General features: G+C 44.7%; 1 protein-coding gene and 1 pseudogene across 4 annotated transcripts in view; both read left to right on the top strand.

The window, feature by feature from the left end:
* The window catches only part of PRPSAP2 (phosphoribosyl pyrophosphate synthetase associated protein 2), a 71,929-nt gene that overhangs the window by 32,202 nt on the left and 18,442 nt on the right, over positions 1-21,285 (top strand). For all 4 annotated transcript variants that reach the window (XM_030923771.1, XM_010355006.2, XM_030923772.1 and 1 more), the window contains one exon: positions 19,767-19,915. In XM_030923771.1, the coding sequence (XP_030779631.1) occupies positions 19,767-19,915 (149 nt within the window). The remainder of the gene's footprint in view (positions 1-19,766; positions 19,916-21,285) is intronic.
* LOC115894813 lies at positions 17,101-17,655 on the top strand (annotated as a pseudogene).

Here is a 21,285-nt window from a genome sequence, read left to right as displayed (position 1 = left end):
AGTAATTCTCCTGCCTCAGCCTCCTGAGCAGCTGGGATTACAGGTGCCCGCCACCCCACCTGGCTAATTTTTTGTATTTTTGGTAGAGATGGGGTTTCACCATGTTGGCCAGGCTGGTCTCAAACTCTTGACCTCATGATCCGCCTGCTTTGGCCTCCCAAATCAGTTTATCTTTTTTGTTATTGCCTCTGCTTCTGATGTCATATCTAAGAATCCATTGGCCAGGTGCAGTGGCTCACTTCTGTAATCTCAGCACTTTGGGAGCCTGAGGCAGGAGGATCACTTGAGCCTAGAAATTTGAGACTAGCCAGGGCAATATAGTGAGACCTCGTTTCTAAGGGGAACAAAAAAAAACATTAACTGGATGTGGTGGCGTGTGTCTGTGGTTCTAGCTACTTGGGTGGCTGAGGTGGAATGATTGCTAGAGCCCAGGAGGTCAGGGTACAGTGAGCTGTGATTGCACCACTGCCTTCCAGTCTGATTGACACAGCCAGATCCTGTCTCAAAAAAAAAAAAAAAGAAGAGTCCATTGCCAAATCCAAGGTCATGAAATTTACCTCTGTATTGTCTCCTAATGATTTTAGTTTTTGCTCTTATATTTAGGTATTTGATATTGTATTTATTTAGTTTTGAGACAGAGTCCAGACTCTTGCTCTGTTGTCCAGGCTCGAGTGCAGTGGCATGATCTTGGCCCACTGCAACCTCCACCTCCTGGATTCAAGCAGTTCTCCTGCCTCAACCTCTTCAGTAGCTGGGATTACAGGCACGTGCCACCACGCCTGGCTAATTTTTGTATTTTTAGTAGAGACAGGGTTTCACCATGTTCGTCAGGCTAGTCTCAAACTCCTGACCTCAAGTGATCCTCCCACCTTGGCCTCCCAAAACGCTGAGGTTACAGGCATGAGCCACCATGCCTGGCTGGTCTTTGATCATTTTGAGTTAATATGTGTATGTGGAGTAAGATGAGCATCCAGCTTCATTCTGAGCATGTGGAGATGCAGTTATTCTAGCACCATTTGTTGAAAGACTACCTTTTCTCCATTATATTGTCTTTGCTCTTTCATCAAAGATCAGTTGACAATATTTATGTAGGTCTATTTCTGAGCTCTCTGTTTTGTTCCATTTATATATTTGTCTGTTCTTTCACCAATCCCACACTGTCTTGATTACTATAGCTTTTTTTTTTTTTTTAAGACTGTGTCTGTGTTACCTAGGCTGGAGTACAGTTGCTTGATCTCAGCTCACTGCAACCTCCACCTCCTGGGTTCAAGCCATTCTTGTGCCTCAGCCTCCCAGGTAGCTGGGCTTACAGGTGTGCACCACTGTGCCTGGCTAATTTTTGTGTTTTTAGTAGAGACGGGGTTTCGCCATGTTGGCCAGGCTGGTCTCCAACTCCTGACCCTCAAGTGATCTTGACCTCAAGTGATCCTCCCAAAGTATTGGGATTACAGGCGTGAGCCACCGCACCCAGCCACCATAGCTTTTTTATTTTTTTTGAGACAGAGTTTCACTCTTGTTTCTCAGGCTGCACAATCTCAGCTCACTGCAACCTCTGCCTCCCAGGTTCAAGTAGCTCTACTGCCTCAGCCTCCCAAGTAGCTGGGATTACAGATGTGCACCACTTCACTTGGCTAATTAGTAGAGATGGTGTTTCACTATGTTGATCAGGCTGGTGACCAACCTGATCTCCTGACATCAGGTGATCCATCCACCTTGGCCTCCCAAAGTACTGGGATTATAGATGTGAGCCACCACGCTCGGCCCTCTATAGCTTTTTTTTCTTTTGATACGGAGTTTTGCTCCTGTTACCCAGGCTGGGGTACAATGGCACGATTTCGGCTCACCCCACAACCTCTACCTCCTGAGTTCAAGTGATTCTCCTGCCTCAGCCTTCTGACTAGCTGGGATTACAGGCATGAGCCACCACGCCTATCTAATTTTGTATTTTTAGTAGAGATGGGGTTTCTCTGTGTTGGTCAGACTGGTATCGAACTCCTGACCTCAGGTGATCCACCTGCCTCGGCCTCCCAAAGTGTTGGGATTATAGGCGTGAGCCACTGCGCCCAGCCTTCTATAGCTTTTCAATTGTCTTTTTTTTTTTTTTTTTTTTTTGAGACGGAGTCTCGCTTTGTTGTCCAGACTGGAGTGCTGTGGCATAATCTCAGCTCACTGCAACCACTGCCTCCTGGGTTTAAGCAGTTCTCTGCCTCAGCCTCCCGAGTAGCTGGAATTACAGGTACCCACCGCCACACCCAGCTAATTTTTATAGTTTTAGTAGAGATGGGGTTTCACCATCTTGGCCAGGCCAGTCTTGAACTCCTGACCTCATGATCCACTTGCCTCAGTCTCCCAAAGTGCTGGGATTACAGGTGTGAGCCACCACGCCCAGTCTCAATAGTCTTTAAGTTGGGTATTGTCACACCTCCAACTTTGTTCTTCAATATTGTGTAGGCTATTCTGGGTCTTTTGCCTCTGCATATAAACTTCAGAATCAGTTTTTTGAAATCCACAAAATAACTTGTTGGGATTTGGATTGGGATTTGCATTAAATCTATAGATCAAATTGGGAAGAACTGGCATATTGACAATATTGAGTCTTCCTATCCATGAACATGGGGTATCATTTTTTTTAAATTCGTCTTTGATTTCTGTCATCAGAGTTTTCCCCATATAGATGTGTACTTTTTTTTTTTTTTTTTAAGAGACAAAGTCTTGCTGTGTTTACCCAGGCTGGAGTGCACTGGTGCCATCACAGCTCACTACAGCCTTGAATTTTTGGGCTAATGGCAGTCCTTTCATTTCAGCCTCCTAAGTAGCTAGGACTATAGATGTGCACCACTATGCCTGGCTAATTAAAAAATGCATTTTTTTTTTTTTTTTTTTTGCTACAGACAGGGGTCTGACTGTGTTGCCTAGGCTGGTCTCTAACACCTAGGCTCAGCCTCCCAGTGTTGGGATTGCAGGCATGAGCCATCACTTCCAGCCCATATTTTGTTGTATTTATGCCTAAATAAATATTTCATTTCTTTGGGTATCGCTTAATTTTTTAGACATTGTTTTCTTTAGTGCTGTGAACATATTTATGATAGCTAATTTATTCTGTCTAGTTATTCTGACATTGGGCTTTTTCAGAGATTGTTTCTGTTGACTGCTTTTTTCCTGTATATGGGCCATGATTTTTTTTTAATTTTTAAAAGAACTTCTTACTTTATTATTTTAATTTAATTTAATTTTTATTTTTATTTTATGACAGAGTCTTGCTCTGTTGCCCAGGCTGGAGTGCAGTGGCATGATCTCGGCTCCCTGTGACCTCTGCCTCCCGGGTTCCAGCGATTCTCCTACCTCAACCTCCTGAGTAGCTGGGATTACAGGAGTGTGCCACCACACCCAGGCTAATTTTTGTATTTTTAGTAGAGACAGGGTTTCATCATGTTGGCTGGGCTGGTCTCAAACTCCTGACCCCAGGTGATCCACCCATCTCGTCCTCCCGAAGTGCTGGGATTAGTGTGAACCACCGTGCCTGACCCAAACTTCTTACTTTTTTTTTTTTTTTTTTTTTTTTTGAGATGGAGTCTTGCTCTGTCGCCCAAGCTGGAGTGCAGTGGCGCGATCTCGGCTCACTGCAAGCTCTGCCTCCCAGGTTCCTGCCTCAGCCTCCCGAGTAGCTGGGACTACAGGCGCCTGCCACCACGCCCGGCTAATTTTTTATATTTTTAGTAGAGACGGGGTTTCACAGTGTTAGCCAGGATGGTCTCGATCTCCTGACCTTGTGATCCGCCCGCCTCAGCCTCCCAAAGTGCTAGGATTACAGGCGTGAGCCACCGTGCCCGGCCCAAAACTTCTTACTTTAAAAAAGCATACAGAAACAAGATCTTGCTGTGTTTCTGGACCGGTCTCAAACTCCTGGCCTCAAGCAGTCCTCCTGCCTTGGCCTCCCAAAGTTCTAGAATTAAAAGTGTGAGCCACCATGCCTGGCCCATATTTTCCTTTTTGTCTGCGTGCCTTGTACATTTTAGTTAAAAACAACATTTTAAATTATGTAATGTGAAAAATCTGAGCATCAGATTCTACCTCCACCAATTCTCAGTGTTTGTTGTTGCTGTTGTTTCTGTGATATGTTTGTTTACTGGCTATCCTGTGCCAATTCTGTAAAGTCTGTATTCTTTGTAGCATTCAGCCACTGAAGTCTCTGGTTGGTTAGCTTACTGGCCAGCTAATGATTGGACAGAGATTTCCTGAAATGCCTTGAAGCAATAAATCTCCCACTTTCTTCAAGGTCTGTGTGTGTGTTTGTGCACGTCTTCAATTCTCCCAGCAGCTTACAACTCTGCCTTAGCCTTTACTTCCTGGTTGCACAGTGCCTTGAGGTCAGCCAAGGTTCAAGGTTAGGGGCTTTTCAGGTCCTTCCCGGGTAAGTGCATGTTTTTTACATGCAGGAATAAGCTTTTCAAGGCCCATATGGCCATCTCATTCCCCAGATTTTCCTCTTTTTTTTTGTCTAGCCACTAGTTTTACTCAACTGGCACTGTCACTTCAGGCAGCTGCAGCTGTTGATTGTTCATCTACTCTGGAGATAGGACTATTCACACAGAGTGAGCTCTAAGTCTGGTCATATTCTCCAGCCCTGAGTCTTAGCGAGCTGCCAGACAGGCATAATAGTGACAGTTACTGAGAATGGGCTTCTTGAGAAACTCCAAACCTGTTCTTTTCCCACCAGTGGTTGCTGGTCTTCTGGTTTCTCATGGCCACCATGTTTATGAGGTTTCCAATTTTTGTCTTTTGCAGAACTGGAGAGAGAGGCATGGGAATAGGGCAAGTTAAAACGCACAAAGTTTCTTTTGTTCTTTTTTTTTTTTTTTTTTTTTGCGACAGGGTCTCATTCTGATGCCCAGACTGGAGTGCAGTGGCATGATTATGGTTTACTGCAGCCTCGACTTCCTGGGCTCAGGTGATCCTCCCACCTCAGCCTCCCAGGTAGCTGAGACCACAGGCATGCAGCACCATTCCTGGCTAATTTTTGTGGTTTTTGTGGAGATGGGGTTTCACTATATTGCCCAGGCTGGTCTCCAACTCCTGGCCTCAAGTGATCTGCCCATCTTAGCCTCCCAAAGTGTTGGGATAATAGTCGTGAACTAGCATGCCCAGCCCAAAGTTTGCTCTTTAACAAGACTCAGCTGTTTTTCTTTAACGCTTCTCAGATTGTTGCAAGCCGTTGGTTAACTTCCATAGTTATGTAAAAGTTATTTTTTGCAAATTTTTTTAGAGTTTTTCTTTCTTTCATGGAGGAGCAGATTTTTTAGGGTCCTTATTCTGCCGTTCTAGAGTAGTGCTTCTCTACAGTGTTTTTTTGTTTGTTTTTGGTTTTTTTGTTTGTTTGTTTTTGAGACAGATTTTTATACTTGTCACCCAGGCTGGAGTGCAATGATGCCATCTTGGCTCACTGCAACCTCCACCTCCCAGGTTCAAGTGATTCTTCTGTCTCAGCCTCCTGAGTAGCTGGGATTACAGGCTCCCATCATCACACCCAGCTAATTTTTGTATTCTTAGTAGAGATGGAGTTTTCACCGTGTTGGCCAGGCTGGTCTGGAACTCCTGACCTCAGGTGATCTGCCTGCCTCAACCTCCCAAAATGCTGGGATTACAGGTGTGAGCCACCACATCTGGCCCTCTATAGTGTTTGAATATCTCCTTATATAGCTGTTTTAGTGGTTGTTCTAAGTATTTTATTACATATACAAAACATATTACAATATACTGATGTCATTTTATCAATTTAGGTGAAATATAGAAGCCATACCTCTCTCTCTCTATGTCTGTTTATTCTCCCTGTTTTTAATATATTTGTCTTAAATATTTCCTATACATACATTTATAGCAGTATCAGGCTGTTACAACTTTCGCTTTTTTTTTTTTTTCTTTTTGAAACGGAGTCTCACGCTGTCACCAGGCTGGGGTGCAATGGTGCAATCTCAGCTCACGGTAACCTCCACCTCCCAGGTTCAAGTGATTCTCCTGCCTCAGCCTCCCGAGTAGCTGGGACTACAGGCGAGTGCCACCACGCCCAGCTAATTTTTGTATTTTTAGTAGAGATGGGGTTTCACTGTGTTGGCCAGGATGGTCTCCATCTCTTGATCTCACTATCTGCCCACCTCAGCCTCCCAAAGTGCTGGGATTACAGGCGTGAGCCACCGCGCCCAGCCAGGATTTTTGGTTTTAAACGTCAAACATAATTTAGAAAAGTCAAGAAATGAAGGAAAGCTTATTATATTTACAAGTGTTTTTGGTTCCTTCTTCCTTCCTGATATTCCAAAGTTTCGTTTATTGTTTCCTTTCTGTTTAGAGTACCTCCTTTTGCCTCTTTTCAATACAGTTCTGTTGGTAATACATTTTGCTGGTTTTCCTTCATTTGAGAATGTCTAGAGTTCCTTTTCGTTCTTACAGGATATTATTGCTGGGTATAGGATTCTGGAGTAACAGTTCTTTTCTCTCAGCACCTGAAAAGTTTTTGTGTCACTTTCTTCTGGTCACTGTGGTTTCTAATGAGAAGTTGGTTATCATCTGAATTGTTTTTCAAGATTTTTTTGTCTTTAGTTTTCAAAAGTTTAATCATGATATGTCTTGAGATTGCTTTGGGTTTATCCTGTTTGGTGTTTGCTGGACTTCTTGAAGCTGTGGGTTTATGTCTCTGACCAATTTGGGAAGTTTTTAGCCATTGTCTTTGAGTACTTTTTTAGTCCTACTGTCGTTCTCCTCTTTTTCTGGGACTTTATGACATAAATGTCAGATCTTTTTTTTTTTTCGGGGGGGGGGGATGGAGTTTCACTGTTGTTGCCCAGGCTGGAGTACAATGGCGTGATCTCGGCTCACCGCAACCTCTGCCTCCCAGATTCAAGTGATTCTCCTGCCTCAGCCTCCTAAGTAGCTGGGATTATAGGCATGCACCACCACGGCCAGCTAATTTTGTATATTTAGTAGAGATGAGGTTTCACCATGTTGGTCAGGCTGGTCTTGAACTTCTGACCTCAGGTGATCCACCCACCTTGGCCTCCCAAAGTGCTGAGATTACAGGTGTGAGCCATTGCGCCCAACTGATCTTCTATTACAGGTCCATGGGATTCTGGGTTTATTTTCTAGTCTTTTATAATTTTATTTTTTAGAGGATCTCACTATGTTACTCAGGCTGGTCTTGAACCCCTGGGCTCAAGTGATTCTCCCACCTCAGCCTCCAGAGTAGCTGAGACTGCAGGCACATGCCGCCATGCCCTGCCTCAGTCATCCTCTCTCTGTTGTCCAAACTGACTAATTTCTGTTGTCTACCTTCCAGTTCACTGATCATTTCCTTGGCCTCCATTACTATTTTCACTGTAACTTCCATTCTGCTGTTGAGTATATCCAACTGAGTTATTTGTTTATTTTTTTTTTGAGACAGGGTCTCACCTCTTGCCCAGGCTGGAGTGTAGTGGTGCAGTCATAGCTCACTTCAACCTCTGCCTCCCAGGCTCAAGCAATCCTCCCACATCAGCCTCCTGAGTAGCTGGGACTACAGGCACATGCCATCATGTCTGGTGAATTTCTTTTTTGTATTTTTGGTAGAGATGGGAGTTTTACCATGTTGCCCAGGCTGGTCTTGAACTCCTGAGCTCAAGTGATCTGCCCACCTCAGCTTCTCTAAAGTGCTGGAATTAACAGGTGTGAGCCACCGCCCCCAGCCCAACTGAGCTTTTTAATTTGGTTATTGTATTTTTTAAGTTCTAAAATTAGTTTTGGTTTTTTTTGTTTTTTTTTTTTTTTGAGACAGAGTCTGGCTCTTTTGCCCAGGCTGGAGTGTAGTGGTGTTATCATGGCTCACTGCAACCTCCACTCCCTGGGTTCAAGTGATCCTTACGCCTCAGCCTCCTGAGGAGCTGGGATTACAGGCATCTGCCACCATGCCAGGCTAATTTTTTTTTTTTTTTTTTTTTTTTTTTGAGATGGAGTATCGCTGTGTCCTCCAGGCTAGAGTACAGTGGCGTGATCTCGGCTCACTGCAACCTCTGCCTCCCGGGTTCAAGCGATTCTCCTGCCTCAGTCTCCTGAGTAGCTGGGATTATAGTCGTGAGCCACCATACCCAGCTAATTTTTGTATTTTTAGTAGAGACGGGGTTTCACCATGATAGTCAGGCTGGTCTCGAACTTCTGACCTCGTGATCTGCCCACCTCAGCCTCCCAAAGTGCTGGGATTACAGGCGCGAGCCACTGCGCCTGGCTGCTAATTTTGTATTTTTAGTAGAGATGGGATTTTGCCATGTTGGCCAGGCTGGTTTCAAACTCCTGGCCTCAAGTGATCTGCCTGCCTTGGCCTCCCAATGTGCTGGGATTGCAGTCATGAGACACTATGCCTGGCCTTGGGTCTTTTTTTATACCTTCTATTTTTTTGTCAATACTTTCTTTAGACTTCTTGTTTTTTATTTCACACATGCTCATAATTACCGCTGGTAGCACTTTTCTGATGGCTGCTCCAAAATCTTTGTTATACAATTTCAGCATGTCTGTCACTTGGTGTTGGCATCTGTTAATTGTCTTTTTTCATTCATATTGAGATTTCACTGGTCTTTAGTGTGGTGAGTGGTTTCTGATTGGAATCTGGACTTTTGGATATCATGTGTGAGATTCTGGGTCTCATTTAGGCCTTCTGATTTTGCTGGCTTCTCAGGACTGGCAGGGAAAGTGGTGGTGCTGGGGCTCGTTTCTGCTAGGTAAGGGTAGAAGTCTAGATTCCCCACAGGGCCTGTGTGGACCACGTAAGGTGGTCCTTGTTACCCATGGGTGGAAGTGCTCCCTCCATTTCCTCCACTGACACCAAGGAAAAGTAGCATCATTCTCACTGGGTGATGGTGAGATTCCTGACTCCACCAGGCTGCCTCTGATACCACTGCAATGGAGAGGGGAGGGGCACTCCTTTACTGCTGAGTTGGGGGTAGAAGTCCAGATTTCACTCTCCACTGACTCTGGCAGTTGCTCCTTACTGCTGAGTGAGAGTGAAAGTCCCAGCTCCCTATTTGGCCTTCTGTGAAACCACCCCATCAGGTTTGGGGTGCCTCATTATAGCCTGGCAAGCCAGGAAGTATAGGCTCACCACTCAGCCTTTACTCATGCAGCGAAAATGTGGCGGAAACATGGGCTGCGGCTTTCCTGCCTGTGTGGCTGGAGTAAGGCAGTTATTGTCTAAATATTTTCTCACTCACTAGGTTGCCATTTTCTTAGTCCTTTGACTAGGGAGAGCTGACCTTTGTTGGAGCTTTTTTTGTCTTTGCCCACTGGCATTTTTGGGTCGCTGCTTCTCTAGCTACAAATCTGGGATAATAAGGCAAAAAGAATGCCCAAGGAAGCCACCACCATGATGTTCTTCAGGTCCTGAGGTCCCTTGCTAGTCTGCCTTCTCTCTACCTTTTAGAGTCTTCTCATTTATTATTATTATTATTATTTTTTTTTTTTTTTTTTTTTTGAGACAGAATCTCGCTCTGTCGCCCGGGGTTGGAGTGCAGTGGTGTAATCTTGGCTCACTGCAAACTCCGCCTCCCAGGTTCACGCCATTCTTCTGCCTCAGCCTCCTGAGTAGCTGGGACTACAGGCATCCGCCACCACGCCTGGCTGATTTTTTGCATTTTTAGTAGAGACGGTTTCACCGTGTTAGCCAAGATGGTCTCTATCTCCTGACCTCATGATCCACCCACCTCGGCCTCCCAAAGTGCTAAGATTGCAGGTGTGAGCCACCGCACCTGGCCAGAGTCTTCTCATTTTTGTTTGTATGTAACATCCAGGGGTTTTAGCTGTGGGTAGTAGAAGGAGTATAATAATCCACCCTAGTGGAAGCAGAAGTGACGACAATATGTTTTGATACTTTTTTTTCCTTGAGACAGGATCTTGCTCTGTCATCCAGGCTAGAGTGCAGTGGTACAACCACAGCTCACTGTAACCTCCATCTCCTGGGCTCAAGAGATCCTCCTACCTTAGCCTCCTGAGTGGCTGGGACTGCAGGCATGTGCCACCATGCCCAGCTATTTTTTTCTTTATTTTTGTAGCAACGGGATCTCCCTATGTTGCCAGGTCTGGTCTCTAACTCTAGGGCACAAATAATCCTTCTGCCTTGGCCTCTTGAAGTTCTGGGATTACAGGCATGAGTCACAGCATCTGGCCTTGATACATTTTTTTTTTCTTTCCACTGAATACCAGAAGAACATGACGAATTTTCTGTTGACTTTCCCATCTGAGTGGACTTTTAGTAACCTCTAGAGTTCTCAGTTTACTTCTGTCACACATGTGTTCACAGGGGGATGGATGTGGTAGCCTTTTGCTCAGTTTTTTCAGCTCTTGTCAGTGATGTTTGTCATTCATCTGTTCAGTTGTGTATTGAGAACCTATTGTGCTGGGGCTGATGAGGCCTAGGAAGATGCCCTGTAGGTAGGAGTGCATGTGTAGTGTCAGATGTTTTTTATCTATGTTATGTTATTTGATCTTTGCAACCTTGGAAATCAGCAGTTATAATCTCTCACAGATGAGGAAACAGACCCACAGAGATGAAGGAACTTTTCCAAGGTAGTTCTGCCAAATGTTGTTTCCTTGAAGGTGGTTGTGCAACTATTTACTTCCAAGAATGTTTTCTGTAAAAGTGATTAGGGGACTTGAGTGTTGGCCAAATATGATGGAAACTGGGCCAGGTGCAGTGTCATGCCTATAATCCCAGCACTTTGGGAGGCCGAGGTGGGTGGATCACCTGAAGTCGGGAGTTTAAGACCAGCCTGACCAACATAGTGAAGCCCTGTCTCTATTAAAAATACAAAATTAGCCAGGCATGGTGGCGCACGCCTGTAATCCCAGCTACTTGGGAGGCTGAGGCAGGAGAATTGCTAGAACCAGGGAGGCAGAGGTTGCAGTCAGTCAAGATGGCGCCATTATACTCCAGCCTGGGTGACAAGAGCAAAACTCCATCTCAAAAAAAAAAAAAAAGAAAAGAAATTGACTTGCCCCTCTCCACTCAATCTTTACTGAGTACATATTTGAGTGCTGCTGTGCCAGCCATTGTGGACGTGGTGGTGACCAGTGCAGGCATGACTGTGTTCCCATGGCACTTGCAGACTGCCCTCATGTGCTCTTTGACTGGTGGGTCAGTTGGGTAGATTGGAACAAAAGAGCCAGTCTCTTTTTTTCACAGTTTCGGTAATTGAATCCACATAGATCATACTACATTAAATGAATGTTTTAGAGGCCGGGCACGGTGGCTCATACCTGTAATCCCAGCACTTTGGGAGGCCGAGGTGGGTGGATCTCCTGAGGTCAGGAGAATCGCTTGAACCTGGGAGGTGGAGGTTGCGGTGAAGCCCAGATCGTGTGCCATTGCACTCCAGCCTGGGCAACAGGAGTGAAACTCCGTCAAATAAATGAATAAATGAATGAATGTTTTAGTATGGAGATGAGTGCTACAAAAGGCTCAGTTTTGTATGGAACAGGTAGTAAAATAACACAGTCAAGGCTTAGGATTTTAGTCTGTGAGTTCAAGGTATTGTGAGTGGGCCAGGCTCAGTGGCTCGCGCCTGTAATCCCAGCACTTTGGGAGGCTGAGGTTGGAAGATCATTTGAGCCCAGGAGTTTAGGAACAGCCTGGGCAACATGGTGAAACCCTGTCTCTACCAAAAATACAAAAATTAGCTGGGTGTGGTGGCATGTGCCTGTAGTCCCAGCTACTCAGGAGGCTGAGGTGGGAGGATCACTAGAGCCCAGTAGGTGGAGGTTGCAGTGAGGTGAGATCACACCTCTGCACTCCAGCCTGGGTGACAGCCAGACCCCATATCAAAAAAACAACAACAAAAAATAAATAAACAAAAAAAGTAAAAAGGTATTGTGAGCAAGAGCTCTGTCGACATGGCATCGACACAGTAAAGTCAGTTCTGGCTGTCTCGTATCCCATAGCTATGTGGTGGTGATTTTCTTGTATTCTGATGTCCTGATAAACACATTCACCCAGACTTCGAGCAGGAGATGGCACTTTCTGGCTCAGCCACATGCCAATTTTGATCTGATTATTTCTAGTTCCCTCCTCCAAGTTTTTCATTTGGCAGCTAACCTTAGAAAATAGCTGTAATCAATTTAGAAGTCAGACTGGGGCTGACTTTTATCAGTCAGGAAGGTATTAAATTAGTCCAAGACATGGGCTTCCACTTGTGCCTTAGCCAGTCTTTGTGAGAACCTTGAGCAAGGCTGTCTCTCCAAGCCTCAGTTTCCTGGGGAAAACACCTGCTTGGCTTATCTTACAGGGTTAATAAGCATCAAAGAACTTACTGAAGGACTTTATAAATTAAGTACCATTATGTAGAATGGTGGTGGTTAGTGCCTTTATTTATTTATTTTTAGAGACAGGGTCTCCCTCTGTTGCTCAGGCTGGAGTGTAATGGTGCGATCTCAGCTCACTACAACTTCCGCCTCCTGGATTCAAGCGATTCTCCTACCTCAGCCTCCTAAATAGCTGGGATTACAGACGTGCACCACCATTCCCAGCTAATTTTTGTAGTTTTGGTAGAGATGGGGTTTCACCATATTGGTAAGGCTCGTCTCGAACTCCTGACCTCAAGTGATCTGCCCGCCTCGAGTGTTGGGATTATAGGCATGAGCCACCACATTTAGTGGCTAGTGCCTTTAGAATCCTGAAGTTACTGATGAAGAGGTCTGTCTAAGTGCAGAGCTATTGTTTTGGAGTTGTTTGACAATGAGCAGTTGTTTTGACTAGAAAGGATCATCTGAGAAAGTGATGCTTTTGTAAGGAACAGAACTTGCTTGAATAAGTTGTTTGAAATTGTTTTCTCAGAATAACTGAGTGAATAGGAAACAAAAGGATAGCTGAGGCCCTGTGTCGTCCTCTTTCTCACCCACGATGTAAATTAACTCATTATCGTACAATCAGGATCAAGTTGCTTTAGAATTCCTCTGTGACTGTCAGTGCATGAAACAAAATGACACATCAGAAACCATCCTGATTCATTTTGGAATCAGATGGGAATGCAAAGTATCTGATTAAGTTTTATGGAGTATCCAGAAACTCCCATTGCTGTGCAGGTAATGATTTTATTTATTTTTTATTTTACTTATTTTTTTTTTTTTGAGACAAGAGTCTTGCTGTTGTCGCCTGGGCTGAAGTGCAATGGCACGATCTCGGCTCACTGCAACCTTCACCTCCCAGGTTCTAGCAATTCTCCTGCCTTAGCCTCCTGATTAGCAATTAGCCTCATGGTGGCACCTGCCACCATGCCTGGCTAATTTTTTTGTATTTTTAGTAGAGACAGGGTTTCACCACGTTGGCCAGGCTGATCTCGAACTCCTGACCTCAGGTGATTCACCTGCCTTGGCCTCCCAGAGTGCTGGGATTACACGTGTGAGCCACCATACCTGGCCATGATTTTATCTTAAGGGCATTGGGTTTTTAGAGGTTAGTAGAATTGAAATATTATTCTAGGAATTGGCAAACCTCCACAGATCCCAGATGGAAAAGACTTCCTTAGAGGATAACTAACAGGTCAGTTATTTGGCACCAATTTTGTCTGCAAAGCTAATCTTGAATTTCAAGGAGGAACTAATAATCTACGTGATGCCAGCTCTTTTGAAGACTCTGCCCCATATTCTGTCTGAAATTTTTTTTCTCTTGAGAATTTTTTTTTTTTTTTTTTTGAGACGGAGTTTCGCTCTTGTTGCCCAGGCTGGAGTGCGATGGCACAATCTCAGCTCACCGCAACCTCCACCTCTTGGGTTCAAGCAATTCTCCCTCCTCAGCCTCCCGAGTAGCTGGGATTACAGGCATGTGCCACCACATCCAGCTAATTTTTTTGTGTTTTTAGTAGAGACGGGATTTCTCCATGTTGGTCAGGCTGGCCCCGAACTCCCGACCTCAGGTGAGGTCAGGCCTCGGCCTCCCAAAGTGCTGGGATTACAGGCGTGAGCCACTGCTCCTGGCCACTCTCTTGATAATTTTTTTAAAACGATTTTGATTTTTTTTGTAAGGACAAATTCAAAGTTATGTGAATACTAAATCTTAAATCTTGGGACATTTATCAGATGTTATTAAAATATTCCCTGTTTATGATGCTCCCTCTTTTCCCTAAGGACATTCTGTCTTACACACACACACATAGATAAATATATTTTACTGACTTTGCTGTTTTTGACCTGAACAGTCCTGCTCCCATGAAGGTTTTTCATCTTTTCCTTGGAAATATAAATTAAATTCCTTATAGATAGGACCAGACCAATAAATGTTTACTTATGTGTGTCTGAGATTGTTTGTTTATTTGAGACAGGGTCTTTCTCTGTTGCCCAGGCAGGAGTGCAGTTGTGCAATTATAGCTCACTGCAGCCTTCACCTTCTGGGCCCAAGCAATTCTCCCAACTCAGTGCCCAAGTAGGTGGGACCACAGGCATGCACTACCATACCCAGCTGATTTTTTTTTTTTTTTTTTTTTTTTTTTTTTTTTTTTGAGACGGAGTCTTGCTCTGTCCCCCAGGCTGGAGTGTGGTGGTGCAATCCAGTGTCTGCCTACTGCAACCTCTGCCTCCCGGGTTCAAGCGATTCTCCTGCCTCAGCCTCCCGAGTAGCTGGGACTATAGGCACGTGTCACCACACCCAGCTAATTTTTGTATTTTTAGTAAGAGATGGAGTTTCACCATGTTGGCCAGGATGGTCTCGATCTCTTGACCTTGCGATCCGCCCACCTCAGCCTCCCAAAGTGCTGGGATTACAGATGTGAGTCACTGTGCCCAGGCCAGCTAATTTTTTTATTTTTCTAGAGTCGAGGTCTCCCTATGTTGCCCAGGCTGGTCTCAAACCCCTGGGCTCAAGCCATTCTCCTGCCTTCATCTCGAAGTGCTGGGATTACAGGTGTGAGCCATCACCCAGCTTCAAAAAGTATCTTGAAAAATAGAATGATTTAAGCATGAAATTTTTGTTTGTTCATTTGTTTTTCAGTAGAGATGGGGTTTCACCATGTTGGCCAGGCTGGTCTTGAACTCTTTGTTCCAAGTGATCCACCTGCCTCAGCCTCCCAAAGTTCTGGGATTATAGGCATGAGCTGCCGTGCCCAGCCAAATTTAAATTTTTTGAAATAATTGCTAACACTGTAGCAAAGCTTTCCTTAGTTGTGTAGTGCATACAGGAAACCTGGTTGATGTGATATTTCTAACAGCTCGTAAGAGTCTACATACTAATAGTATTTAGTATTTTCTAGTGCGCTGCTCTTCACATGTCATGTAAATGCCTTGGCTGTATCTAGTATAGATAGTACTAGTGGGATTCAGTATAACTCCTGATTTTTTGTTTGTTTTTAGTAATTCTTATGAGCAGTTAGATAAGAACTTGTTTTGAATTTTTGGTGCCAAGACTGCAAGAACTTGTTGAATTCTTAAACACTTGAACATTTACCATGCATTAGGTGTTGAGGATGGAAGAAAGAGTAAGACTCAGCATGGCCCCCAGGAATCAGGTCCAGTGAGGGATGCTCTGTGGCCAGGGACCTAATGAGATAAAGTGTAAGGTGGTAAGGAGGAGGGAATAGGTTAAAAGTAAAAATATGGAAAAATAATATACTCTGATAACATTAGTTCTTTAAAAAAAAAAAAAAAAGCTGGAGTGGCTGTATTAATATCAGACAAATCAGAGCAAATAATTTTGCCACGGTTGAAGAAGGTCTTTTCCTTATGATAAAGGGGTCAGTTCTTCAAGAGGACAAAACAGTTCTAAACATTTATAAACTAAATGACAGCATTTCAAAGCATATGAAGCAAACACTGAGAACTGCATATATCCATAATGATAGTCAGTGGTTCCATTATTCTTCTCTTAGTAATTGATAGAATAAGGAGACTGAAAATCATTAAGGATGCGGGAGACTTGAACAACCCTATCAGCCTGTTGGATCTGACTGACAGTCATAGCACACCATCCAGGGAGAGCAGAACGTATGTTCTTTTTTAGTATAAACACTTACAAAGATCATATTCTTGTGAGCCATAAAATAAGGCCCAAATTTAAAATTATGCAAGCCATACAAAATATATTCTCTGACCACACTGGAATTAAGAATAATTCTGATAACAGAAATATCTTTGGAAATGTCCTGAATATTTAGTAACTAAATAACATACTTTTAGATAACCCATAGGTCAAAGAAGAAGTCAAAAGTGAAATTACAAAGTATTTAGAACCAAATGAAAATGAAGACACAGCACAGTGGCTCACGCCTGTTATCCCAGCACTTTGGGAGACCAAGGCCGGCAGATTACCTGAGGTCAGGAGTTCGAGACCAGCCTGGCCAACATGATGAAACCCTGTCTCTACTAAAAATACAAAATTAGCTGGGCATGGTGGCACACACGGGAGGCTGAGACAGGAGAAATCACTTGATTCGGAGGCGGAGGCTGCAGGGAGCCAAGATCACACCACCACACTAGTGAAGATCATACCACTGCTCTCCAGCCTGGGCGACAGAGCAAGACTCCATCTCAAAAACAAAACAACAAAAAAAGCCAGCTGCAGAGGGAAGAAGCTCCTGCAAGAGGCCACAGAGCCAGCAGATGGGAGGCCCTGAAGTCAGCAACAACCCACTCAGCCAAGTTGCTGCTTTTGCATCGCGCCAAGGACACTCATGAGGACCATGATACTTCCACTGAGAACACGGATGAGTCCAACCATGGCCTCAGTTTGAGCCAATAGTTTCTCTTCCTGAGCAAGAAATTAAAATGCTGGGGGGGCCAGGCGCGGTGGCTCAAGCCTGTAATCCCAGCACTTTGGGAGGCCGAGACGGGTGGATCATGAGGTCAGGAGATTGAGACCATCCTGGCAAACATGGTGAAACCCCATCCCTGCTAAAAAAAAAATCCAAAAACTAGCCGGGCGAGGTGGCGGGCGCCTGTAGTCCCAGCTACTCGGGAGGCTGAGGCAGGAGAATGGCATAAACCCAGGAGGTGAAGCTTGCAGTGAGCTGAGATCCGGCCACTGCACTCCAGCCTGGGCGACAGAGCAAGACTCCGTCTCAAAAACAAACAAACAAAAAAGTGCTGGGGGAAGATGAAGAACTTTTAAAAATGTGGACAAAACTGTTCTGATTTGCCTCAGAGAAGGATCTCCCAGAATGGAAGGAGTGAGGCATCAGCGACATCAAGCTCCTGAAGCACAAGGAGAAAGGGACCATCCGCCTCATGCAGAGGGACAAGACCCTGAAGATCTGTGCTAACCACTACTTCACGCTGATGATGGAGCTGAAGCCCAACGTGGGTAGTGACCATGCCTGGGTCTGGGACACCCACGCCAGCTTCACCAACAAGTGCCCCAAGCCAGAGCTGCTGGCCATCTGCTTCCTGAATGTTGAGAATGCATAGAAATTCAAAGTTTGAAGAATGCAGGAAAAAGATCAGAGAGAAAAGAAAGGAGCAGGTAAAAATGATCATGCCGAAAAAGTGGCAGAAGAGCTAAAAGCTCTTTCAATGGAGGAGGAGACCAAAGAGGATACTGAGGGAGAAGCAATAAATCATCTTATTTTATTTCCTTTTCCTCCCTTTCCTTTCCTTTTCAAATTTTACCCTGCCCCTCCTTTCGGTTTGTTTTTATTCTGTTTCATTTTTACAAGGGATGTTATATAAAGAATTGAATTCAACAGTCAAAAAAAAAAAGATTAAAGCATGAATCAATGAAATAGAAAACAAAAACCAGAAAAAAGCTAAAAAACTGACTCTTTGAGACAATCAATAAAATTGATAAACCTTTATCCAGACTGGTTAGGAGAAAACAAGACACAAATTACCATACTACTGTACCAAGTGTTGGTGAAGATGTGGAGGAACTGGATCTCTGATGCTCTGCTCATGGGCCTGTAATATGGTATAACCACTTTAGAAACAGTGTGGCCTTTTTTTTTTTGAGATGGAGTCTTGCTCTGTCACCCAGGCTGGAGTGCAGTGTCACTATCTCCACTCACTGCAAGCTCTGCCTCCTGGGTTCACGCCATTCTCCTGCCTCAGCCTCCTGAGTAGCTGGAATTGCAGGTGCCCACCACCACACCTGGCTAATTTTTTTTGTATTTTTTTTAGTAGAGACGGGGTTTCACTGTGTTAGCCAGGATGGTCTCAATCTCCTGACCTCGTGTTCCACCTGCCTCGGCCTCCCAAAGTGCTGGGATTACAGGCATGAGCCACCACGCCCAGCCTGTGTGGCCTTTTTATAAAGAATTAAATATACACCTACTATATGATCCAGCCATTCCACTCTTAGGAATTTATCAGGAGATAAGAAAGCATGTGGCTGGGCGTGTAATTCCAACACTTTGGGAGGCCGAGGTGGGCAGATCACCTGAGGTCAGGAGTTGAAGACCAGCCTGGCCAACATGACAAAACCCCGTCTCTACAAAAAATATGAAAATTAGCCAGGCGTGGTGGCACGTGCCTGTAATCCCAGCTACTTGGGAGGCTGAGGCAGGAGAATCGCTTAAACCTGGGAGGTGGAGGTTCACGCCACTGCACTCCAGCCTGGGCAACAGAGTTAGACTCTGTCTCAAAAAAAAAAAAAAGAAAGAAAGCAAACGTGCCCATACAGAGATGTGTGTATGAATGTTCACAGCAGCTTTGTGACAACCAAAAACTAGAAACAACCAGAAAACTCAGCAATACATAAATGGATACACTGTGATCTATTCACACAGCAGAATATTACTCAGCAATGAAAGGGAATGAACTATTGATGTTATTCCACGGATGAATCTCCAAAAAATGCTGCGTAAAATAAGACAAAATGGCCAGGTAGCTCACACTGTAATCCCAGCACTTAGGGAGGTCGAGGTGGGCGGATCACTTGAGGTCAGGAGTTTGAGACCAGTCTGGCCAACATGGTAAAACCCCATCTCTACTAAAAATACAAAAATTAGCCAGATGTGGTGGTGCATGACTGTAGTTCCAGCTATTTGAGAGGCTGAGGCCAGAGAATCACTTGAACCCAGGAGGCAGAGGTTGCAGTGAGCTGAGAAATCCCGCCACCGCACTCCAGTCTGGGCAACAGAGCAATACTCCATCTTAAAGAAAAGAAAAAAAAAAGACAAAAGCAACTTTGATTTCACTTACATGAAATTCTAGATAGGTGAAACTGGTGACGGAAAGCAGATCAGCCGTTGCCTGGGGCCGGAAGGAAAAATCACTGAGGAGCATAAGCAGATGCTTGTGGTGATAACGCTCCTTGTCTTGATTGTGCTGGTGCTTATATGGGCACATACAGCCTTCAGAGCCCATGAAATTATATACTTCAGATACGCACAGTTTCTTGTATCTCAATTTTTACCCCTGTAAAACTATTAAGAAATTTGTGCTTAATACTTTGGTGAGCATTTTATGCCCTTTGCCCCATGTAGTTGGTTCTCACTGGTAGGCAGGCAGAGGCAGGTAGAATTAGCAGCTTCAGGTGAGACAGAGTTGAGCGTAGGTTCCTTCACTCAGTCAGGCTCTCCTGGCCGGTGGCTTGTTAAGCCTGGTCTGTTAGACCAGACCAGGCCGCTGCCCTTCTTTGGTGCTGCCGCCAAGGGAAGTGTTTGGCATGTGGGGTCTCTACAGTTAGTCCTGGGTTCTAAGAGTGTGAGACTGTTTTATTCTCTCTTTATTCCTTTGGGAGACAACATTCTACTTATGTTCTCTTAATGTTTTGTCCCCTAAGCATTAGCAGAACCCAGGGCTGCATGAGTTTTGAGTTTGTGTCTGGTGTTTTCCCTCAGGGCACAGTCTTTTGCTGAGCGCCTGCGCCTGGGAATTGCAGTGATTCATGGAGAGGCGCAGGATGCTGAGTCGGACTTGGTGGATGGACGGCATTCCCCACCCATGGTCAGAAGTGTGGCTGCCATCCACCCCAGCCTGGAGATCCCCAGTAAGTGTGCTGCTGCCTCTTTCCCACTTTCCTCTGATTTTAAGGCTGACTAAACTGTTGTGTGTGTGGTTTTTTCCCTCATTCTTCATTTTTTTTTTTAAGTTGTCAAAGACTGATTAACACCTTTCTTGGCCAGATAGTAGCGACTGCACTTCTGATTACCTTGTAAATCGCAGGGCCCTTTAGAAGCAGTCTGTCCTTCTTTGCAAGACCTGTGAAAATGTTTGGACTATCGAGACAGTTACGATGCTTCAGGGAAGTCCATTCATTCATTCAGCGGTATATCCTAGAGTGTAGTTGAACATAAGCAAGAAGCTTTTTTATGTACAAAGTTATTGACTGTGATGTTGTTTTTAAATGCAAAATATCAGAAAGGTTTAAATGGTTTACCAGAGGGTAGGACTTGGTAAATTCTATTGTGTCAGTACAGCTAATTATGCAGCCCTTTGAAATAATCAAGACTATCTGGAAACGAGAAAAATCTATGGAATATATATGAACAAGGCAGAATGCAAGATTGTATACCTATTTGTCTTAGTTCAGGCTGCTATGACTAAATACCTTAGACGGGGTAATATAAACAACAGAAATGTATTGCTCACAGTTCTAGAGGCTGTGAAGGTCAAGACAAAGGCGCCAGCACTGACCTTGTGATGGGCTGGGCACAGCGGCTCACACCTGTAATTCCAGCACTTTGGGAGGCCGAGGCAGGTGGATCACCTGAGGTCAGGAGTTCGAGGCCAGCCTGATCAACATGGAGAAACCCCATCTCTACTAAAAATACAAAATTAGCTGAGCGTGGTGGTGCATGCCTGTAATCCCAGGCACTCGGGAGGCTGAGGCAGGAGAATCGCTTGAACCCAGGAGACAGAGGTTGCGGTGAGCCGAGATCACACCATTGCACTCCGGCCTGGGCAACAAGAGCGAAACTCCGTCTCAAAAAAAAAAAAGATAAAGGTGCCAGCAGATTTGGTGTCCGTTGAAGGCCTGTTCCTCATAGATGGTGCCTTCTTGCTGCATCCTCACATGGTGGAGAAAGGTGGAAGACTCCCTCAAGCCCTTGTCTCCAACAAGGGCACTGACACCCTTCGTAGAGCAGAGTCCTAACAAGCTAGTCACCTCCTAAAAGCCCTACCTCTTAATCCACCACAGTGGATTCCAACATGAATTTGGAGGGACACAAAAATTCCGACCATAGCATTTTGCTCCCGCCCCTCAAAATTCATGTTCACCTTACATGCAAAATACATTCATTCTATCCTAATAGCCCCCAAAATGTTAACTCCAGGTAAGTCTTAACTTAGTTTCAGCATCACCTCAAAAGTCTGAAGTCCAAAGTCCCATCTAAATATCATCTAAATCAAATATGG

The sequence above is a fragment of the Rhinopithecus roxellana genome, chromosome 19 (genome assembly GCF_007565055.1).
Source record: "Rhinopithecus roxellana isolate Shanxi Qingling chromosome 19, ASM756505v1, whole genome shotgun sequence".
Classification (NCBI taxonomy): Eukaryota; Metazoa; Chordata; class Mammalia; order Primates; family Cercopithecidae; genus Rhinopithecus; species Rhinopithecus roxellana.
Note: the sequence above shows the minus strand (reverse complement) of the source record. Positions and strands in the feature narration are given on the sequence as shown.